Source organism: Drosophila eugracilis, unplaced genomic scaffold (assembly GCF_018153835.1).
Source record: "Drosophila eugracilis isolate 14026-0451.02 unplaced genomic scaffold, ASM1815383v1 contig_124, whole genome shotgun sequence".
Taxonomy (NCBI): Eukaryota; Metazoa; Arthropoda; class Insecta; order Diptera; family Drosophilidae; genus Drosophila; species Drosophila eugracilis.
In genome coordinates, this window is record NW_024572029.1 from 543376 (window position 1) to 551002 (window position 7627).

Genomic DNA, 7627 nt, shown 5'->3' on the forward strand with positions numbered 1-7627 from the left:
CTCTAACGCCAGCCGACTAGGGATGCCAGACTTTTCAGGTAGAAAACTAGTATATTTATTTGGTTAAATAGTATTAAAATACTATCGTATCGTTTGGCGCGAAAATCTGCAAAATACGCGAACCACTGGCCACACTTAAACGCTTGGTGTGCGTTTTGTGTAAATTTTTGTTTTGTTAGACCCGGCTTTTCCTAACTAACAACCCAAAATGGATCTGGTGGAGCTGCTGCAGCAGGCCCAGCGCCTAACAAACGAGACAAAGATGGACACTGAAATGCCGGGTGTAGAGAGAACCATGTCCCAGGTTCTGCAAGCCACTCAGGAGCTCCACTCGCGTGTCACTCAGACGGGTACCAACGACCTGCAGGCGTGAGTATCACTACACATCATGTGCACCAAACACTTAGATATACATTACCCAATTATTCATATACAGCCATATATTGCTCGGCTCCAAGGGCGTAGACTTGCCTAGGCTGACACAGAAGCTGGAGACGCTTAGCGCACGCCAATCCTTCGAACCACTCGATCCCGTCACGGACACCGATGTCCAAGGCTATCTAAAGAACGAGCGAGAGAACGCCATACTGTCTGTCATCGAGGAGACAAACAGAAGTGTAAGTGAGAAGTGCTACATCCTTTAGAAATCCTAATTCTAAAGAATTCCATTCCAGATTTTCGAGTGTGTGAACCGTCAAAAGTGGCGCTGCGTCTATGCGGAATGGGGCGAGGATAAGGAGGCGCTGCTAAACGCTTTGGTGGGTCCGTCCCAGCAGGACTTTCCCGGCGTGCAGCGCCAGATGGTGCCAACGTCCATGGCCGATGAACCCACTCCGTTCACACGGATGACTGCCATCCAGCAGTTATATGCTAAACATATCACCGCCTACAACGAGTCAGTTATTCAGGGGACTCAGCACCCAAAACTGGTGTCGACACTTTCCAAATTGGCCGCGGACTCCTTTGACGATCCACAGGTCTCTGAAATGTGGAGCGTTCTGGAATTTATGTCCGCTGTTTCGCAAGTAACTCGCAGCAATGATCCGATAAAGAATCGCCAGAGTCCGGAATTCGTCCAGCAGGCACGCACATATCTGGAGTTGAGATATAAGACATATATGAACAGGGTTATTGAGAAAAACTTGGCGCTGGCCCGTCGTGGAGGAATTCCTGACGTATATCATCTGGTGAGCTCTTATGTGGCCGTCACTTTCCAAAAGCCGCAATCCCTCTATGGATTGCTCGATGTAAACAATGGTCGACCATTGTGGCCATTAGTTTACTATAGTTTGCGTAGTGGCGATATGGGTGCGGCTATTAGATACCTCAAGGAATCGGGAACTTGCCCTGATCTAGTCAAGCTGATGACGCTGCAGAAGATGGGTAGCAACGACACCTCAACGGCCAAGCTGGAGGGTCAACTGAAGCTTGAGTACAGCTCCAATATGAACGATTGCACAGATTCCTACAAAAGGGCGGTGAGTACTTGGATTCCGTTGTAGCTGGTTAGCTATTGATGATGATAATGATTCGTTTTAATCTTCCCTCATTAGGTTTTCGTCATCATGCTGGCCTGTGATACTCACGATTCGCATGGGGAACTGTTGAGCAGCATTGACGATTTCTTGTGGATACAGCTTTCCACCCTGCGCGTCGAGGGTAAGCGCGATTACAACAATGACCAGCTAACCTACAGTGATCTGCAAATGCTCATCCTGGAAAAGTACGGGGAGAATTACTTTAATGCCCGTGAGAAGGCACCGCTTTACTTCCAAGTGCTTACCCTCACTGGCCAGTTTGAGTCCGCACTTGAGTTCCTGGCTCGAACGGAGATAAATCGACCTCATGCAGTGCACATGGCCATTGCTCTTAACGAGCTCGCCATGCTAGGATCACCCCGTTCCATAAGTGAACCACTATTAAGCTCCGAATCCAATGACCCAAAGCCCATGAAACGACTCAATCTGGTGCGACTGGCCATCATGTATGCCAAATGCTTTGAGCAGACAGACACCGAACAAGCACTGCAGTACTACTACCTATTGCGCGACTTCAAATGCGAGGACGGAATCAACGCATTGCTCAGTTGCGCTAGTGATCTGATTGTAGAAAACTGCGACGCTAAGATGCTAGAGTTGGTTTTCGGGGTCGAGGATGAACACAACTCGTTCCGTCGCTCAGGGTGAGTGTTTTTTCTGCTACCCCATAAGCATATTTCGATGTTGAATGATGGATTCATCTCATACTCAGTCCTGGCATAAAAGCTAATAGTTTTTCTCTCCCTCTTTTTCAGCGGCATCATCGAAAAATTCCACACGGCGGACTGCGATAAGTATCTGCTGGCCGATATGGTCGGAGATGAGTTGTCCAAACGCAGCAACTACGAATCGGCCATCGCGCTCTTCTTTATTGCCGGCCAGCTGGAAAAGGTAGTGCGTTTGGTGTGCTCCTTGCTGTCCCAGGTTGTGCATCAGCCAGCGCGAGAAGGCAGCATAAGGGAGCGATTGGGTGTGATCACTGCACGACTGGACACGGCGCTGGTGGAGCGCAAAAAGGATGTGGACCCTCATTTAATTGTCACATACACAATGCTAGCGCAGTTAATGGAGTTTTTCGATCACTATCACGCGGGTGCATCAGGTTTAGCAGCGGAAATCGTAACCCAAAACCATATAATACCTACCAGTCCCCTTGAAGTGGACGAGTGCGTGATAAATTTGAAGTACATGGGCCCAGAGGTCATCAAGGTACTGCCAGATGTTCTGCTGGCATCCATGAACATTGTCTACGAGGAGTATGTAAACATAAGGGGGACGACGGGGTCAGGTTCGGTTTACGGCGACGACAGCAAAAGCGATAACAAGGATTCTGTCCTTGCCCACTTGCGCGGCAGAGCCAAGGCACTGACCAACCTGGCCGCCTGTGTTTCCTACCGCATGCCAGCGACCACCAACCAACGGCTCGTTCAGCTGGAGATCCTTATGCACTAGCACGTTAACTCCTTACTTAGCGATCGATTCGGATTAAAGCTGTTTTTTTATATATTATAATAACATTTTTGAGTTGCTCTATCTACAAGAAGAAGCCATTAACGACGTCTGGTGAGGAGCACTCTAAAATTAAAATAAAGGAAAGTTGGCTAGTAGTATTTTGTAAACAAGAAATGCGACATCCTTGATTTTTTGAATACATTATCCATAACAGCAATTAATAATATAAGACTGTCATATCAGAATATAATATTTTATTGCATATTTTGAGACACCGTTGCTATTGCTATGAAACCTCAAGAGGTCTCAGGAACACCCGACAGGACATATTTGAAAAAGTCTTTTTAATATATGAGAATATAGTATTGCCAACAATTACTGCCAAATTGTCAGAGATTTCACAGGAATCCATTACATAGTTTTGTTTTTTTTCTTCTAACAGATCCCCGTTTCGAGATCCTCATGCACTGCCATAAAAATAATAATAAAAAAGCCACTTACTTAGCGATCGTTTCGTATAAATGCATTTGTTTTGTTTTCACTTCTTGTCTGTTTATGATAATATTGTTAATTGGAATAAGTTGATTGCGATAGTTTTGTTCTTGAGTTGTGCGCCACTCTGTCGAATTTGGGGATGTTTGCGTGGATCGGAGTATGCCGTTACGCTTATCCCATATATTGATAGGAAGCGCAGACGGGCTCCTGATGACGGGCATGCGGCGATGATTGCAGCGCCAGACGTTGCAGGTGGCATCCACGGCAGAGCAAGCGCCCGTCCAGCGGGTAACAGCGCTTGTCTGGCTCATCGGTTAGCTGCATTCCGCACTCCTCGCAAATGTAGCAGTCCACGTGGAAGTCCTTGTCCATTGAAACTACGCGCACGGTTTCATCGGTGCCCTCGACGGGCGTGATGCCTAAAGATTAGATAAATCAAATTAATATCGTCTTATTCTAATGATCAAGACATTGTACAACCCACCTTTGCCACAACTTGCGCACTTAGGGGCAAACATTCTATGATAATCGTTGACGCAGTAGATCTTGTGGTCCACATCCACGGTGAAGGGTACACCATCTAAGCACTCATTGCACACACAGCACCGGAAGCAGCCCGGATGATACGATTTGCCCATGGCCTGCAAGATCTGCAAGAGGGAGAACATGTGCTCCATTTAGAGCGGGATGGATATGAATGGGCAGTAGTAGTACGAACCATCTCCATAATTAAGTGGCCGCAGATGGCGCACTTTTCCGCCGTCTGCTGGAAGCCCGAATACTGCAAGAGTGAGTTCTTATTATTATTAAATAAGGTTATTAAAATCATAAGTAATCAAATAAAAATGTAAAGTAAGTCAGTAACAAAAATAAAGATTGATTCGATTTGATTTTTAATTTAATTTCTAGAATTTTGAATCCTTGGTAAAAGTAATTCGTGCAAAAAAACTAATAAATCATAATTAAGAAGTTTCTTTCTATAGTCAAAAGAACTTTCCAAAAATCAATATTTTTGTGTACTGTCTAAACTATAACTTTCTTACCATGTAATCCTCCTCACAATAGACACGTCCATGGACATTATAGAAGGCCTTGCCACGTAGCGCCCGACCGCAGGAGCAGCAGATGAAGCAATTGGTGTGATAAAGATTTCCCATTGCCTGACAGGCTTGACCGGCACCTTTCACCTTCTCCCCGCAGGTGTGACAGATGCCTAAAAATAATTTATATACATTAGTAAGAATATAAAAATAATTAGTTCATAATATACCAAAGTATTCGCCATGCTCTTCACTTTGCTCGATCTCCTCCTCCAGCTGGCGGGTGAGCTCCTCGATCTTACGCTGCGCCTCTGTCGGGCCAGCCGGACGCGGCGGGGTGACACTATACGGCAGCAGATTCTTGGTGAGACCTGTCGGTATACAAAGTCAATATTAGGTCATGCCTTCAATTCAGCTAAACAACTAAGGCTTAGTCAGCGCCAAAAAAAAAACAATAACAACAACTAAATATGCGGGAGTAGTGTTTGGGGCAGGCAAACAAAAGGCAAAAAACTTGTAAACACTTGTAAATACAAAAACACAATAGATTTCTTAAGTACTAAAGACCTACACGACTGATTACACGATAATTAGTCATGATCAGAAATAAATAGAATCGAATGTGGGCTCATATAAATATGATAAAGTTAACAGGAAATGATTAGTTTCAGCAGAGTTTGAATAGAAACAAAAGAAAGATATTTCAAAATGAACTTTTAAATAAAGAAATTGTTATGGTTTCTTATTCAAATCATAAACTTATATGATTGGAATGTATAAATTCATTTTCTTTGTGTATGAAATCATAACTATAACATGCTAATTTCAGTTATCCCATATTGGAATGTTTGTATTTCATCTTTGATTTATGGTTTTGAAACGGTTTTCGATTTTCTAGTGAATCGGTTCAGGTAGAAAAAGGACTTGAATATAAACCGGTTAGCGGCAACCGTTTGAGCAAAGTTTGTCGCCCCGCCAACCGGTTTATGATTGAGCGATGAGTGATGACACAAACGGAACCCAACTGGGACCCAACCCCTTTTGCGAGAAACCAAGCTTCAGCCCCTCCTTCCTACCTCTCCTGGGTTTCAAGGCAGCGTTAATGGCTGCGTGCAAGCATTTATAGTGGGGGAAACATTTGGATTCATTAGTTTGATTAATACAATTTCGATGGAATGAACAGTGATGGGATGCGTATAGATACATAAATAGTAGAAAGACATTTTTAATAGCTTTGCCTTTACTATATCCCAAGGAATTTTTACTATCCATCATGGAAAGATACTCTTTCCCATCACTACACATTTTAGGAATACTTCTAGGGCAAATCTGCTTACCTGTACTGCCCTGCGAGGGCGTGGGTGATGTAGCCACCGCCAGAGGAGCTGTCATCGCAATGGGCGTGGCTCTCAACGAGGCGGTGGATGATGGTGCTGCTGATGCTGTTACTGATGATGGTGGGGCTGTTACCGGTGCAATAGATGTGGCTGGCGGTGCTGCCGTAGCCATACCCATGGCCAGTGAGGATGATATCGTAGCTGGTTCCTGGACAGTTCGTTGGGCCGTGGCACCCGTTGCAGCCGCCCTGCCAGTGGCCACTCCGGCTGCAGACGTAGACGTCCGATGCAGATTCGCTGTCATACAAACGTAGTCAGAGCTATTAATGTCCTCTATATAATTGGGATTCACGGAGACATTGATGGCGCCACTGGGCGACTTAATGGGCGTATGCTGTTGCAGTTTGGCCACCGAGTGCGCCGTGGGCACTGGACTCAAATGGCTAGGCAGCGAAAGATTCCTATATCGCTGAGTGGGCGATCCCAGCGAGCTGGAACTTGCCGTATTACTGCTGATACTTCGCTGGTGCATGGGCGAGGCCAGCAGTGCATTGAGATCCAGGCCAGCAGTGGATGAACCGCCCGATGAATTGGACGTCGGCTGCATCTCCTGGTACATGGTGGCGGTAGCCGGCGAGGCTTGCGGCTGTGCCCGCTGACCGGAATGGGGAATGATGTTTTCATAAATGGGTGCAGCGTGCTCCTCCAGATCAGAAGTAGGTCCCAATGCCACAGATCGCCCTGTTGGTTGGCCTGCTGCTCCTCTTAGCGTGCCTCCTAATCCACTACCCGGATTCTCTGGCACTGGCGTGTGTGCAAAGCGTCCTGCCCCAATCGGTTGCATTAGCAGATAGTCATTGAGCATGGCACTCTGCCTGCTACCAGGACTTTGGGGCTGAGCCCTCTTGTGGTTCGAATCAAACTGGCCATAGAATTCGAGGTTCTCGTACACCGGCGAATGCTTCTGGGGGGCAATTCGTTGACCCAAAATCTGAGCGGTGGGTGCATAGATGTGGGCACTGCCATTGTGGACATGCTGCATCTGCTCCACTGGACGGGGCGTGGCATATTTGGAGGCTGCTATGATATTACCGCGTTCGTAGAGCTTATAGTCCGGATTGCGATAGAGATGCTGCATCTGCTGATGCTCATTCCTCATTGCCATGGCTCCATCACCAGGGCCACCAATTCCCCCGCCTCCTCCTCCACCACCACCGATGTGAAGACGCTGCATCAGTGTCTCATAGTCAGAATCGGAATTGCCCGGATTCCTCGTCTGAGTCTGCGTTCGCTGGGTGGTCATTTTATATATATATATATAGTCCTGATCCTGCTCCTCCTTATGTTCTTCTTCTTGCTCCTCCTCCTCCACCGATTCCTACTCCCTCACTTGCTATCTCGCTCTGCGGGGGGGACGCCGCCCCGAAATCAACGATTTCCTGGCTTTCCCCGGACGGAAAAATACCTCAGCTAACAGTGTACGGCTAGTTGACAATCAGTCAATCGACTTTTCCTTTATTCTTTTAGCTTTTCTGCATTTTCTTTGTGTGCTTCAATCGGAAAAATCAAAAAATTCGGACCGTGGGAACTGTAGTGTGACCGCCGTTTGCAACCATTATAATATTTCATCCGGCAAGCAGACAAATATACTAGAAAAATACCAGCCTACAAGTGGGCAGCCCTAATAAATTCATAATTATTTTGAAAATCATTCAAAATGTTTTTGATTACCTTAGTTTAAAACTTTTGGTATGTGTTTAATTCT

At 46.1% G+C, this 7627-nt stretch overlaps 2 protein-coding genes across 5 annotated transcripts; one reads left to right on the top strand and one right to left on the bottom strand.

Annotated features, from left to right (window-relative positions):
- The first annotated feature begins 112 nt into the window (after positions 1-112).
- On the top strand, positions 113-3512 carry LOC108102901 (nuclear pore complex protein Nup93-1). Its single transcript, XM_017208119.2, has 5 exons — positions 113-369; positions 437-617; positions 675-1478; positions 1554-2182; positions 2294-3512. The coding sequence occupies exons 1-5, from the start codon at positions 209-211 to the stop codon at positions 2988-2990; spliced, it is 2472 nt and encodes an 823-aa protein (XP_017063608.1). The 5' UTR covers positions 113-208; the 3' UTR covers positions 2991-3512.
- LOC108102902 (LIM domain-containing protein jub) lies at positions 3230-7482 on the bottom strand. Of its 4 annotated transcripts, none has more exons than XM_017208120.1 (7): positions 5863-7482; positions 5602-5631; positions 4756-4896; positions 4529-4698; positions 4204-4281; positions 3970-4135; positions 3230-3904 (listed from the first exon to the last, which is right to left on the bottom strand). In XM_017208120.1, exons 1-7 carry the CDS (start codon positions 7163-7165, stop codon positions 3657-3659), a joined length of 2136 nt encoding a protein of 711 aa, XP_017063609.1. In that variant the 5' UTR covers positions 7166-7482; the 3' UTR covers positions 3230-3656. The 4 variants fall into 4 exon arrangements, with proteins under 4 accessions (XP_017063609.1, XP_017063610.1, XP_017063613.1 ...); XM_017208121.1 differs by having other exon boundaries at positions 4204-4266; positions 5863-7481; XM_017208124.1 differs by lacking the exon at positions 5602-5631 and having other exon boundaries at positions 4204-4266; positions 5863-7481.
- Positions 7483-7627: the final 145 nt, after the last annotated feature.

Coding starts and splice junctions, on each gene's coding strand:
- LOC108102901 (XM_017208119.2), top strand. CDS start 209: ATGGATCTGGTGGAGCTGCTGCAGCAGGCCCAGCGCCTAACAAACGAG. Junction 618..674: donor TCGAGGAGACAAACAGAAGT/GTAAGTGAGAAG, acceptor ATTCCATTCCAG/ATTTTCGAGTGTGTGAACCG. Junction 2,183..2,293: donor AACTCGTTCCGTCGCTCAGG/GTGAGTGTTTTT, acceptor CCTCTTTTTCAG/CGGCATCATCGAAAAATTCC.
- LOC108102902 (XM_017208120.1), bottom strand. CDS start 7,165: ATGACCACCCAGCGAACGCAGACTCAGACGAGGAATCCGGGCAATTCC. Junction 4,897..5,601: donor TGCCTTGAAACCCAGGAGAG/GTAGGAAGGAGG, acceptor GTATACCGACAG/GTCTCACCAAGAATCTGCTG. Junction 4,282..4,528: donor ATTGTGAGGAGGATTACATG/GTAAGAAAGTTA, acceptor AATAATAATAAG/AACTCACTCTTGCAGTATTC.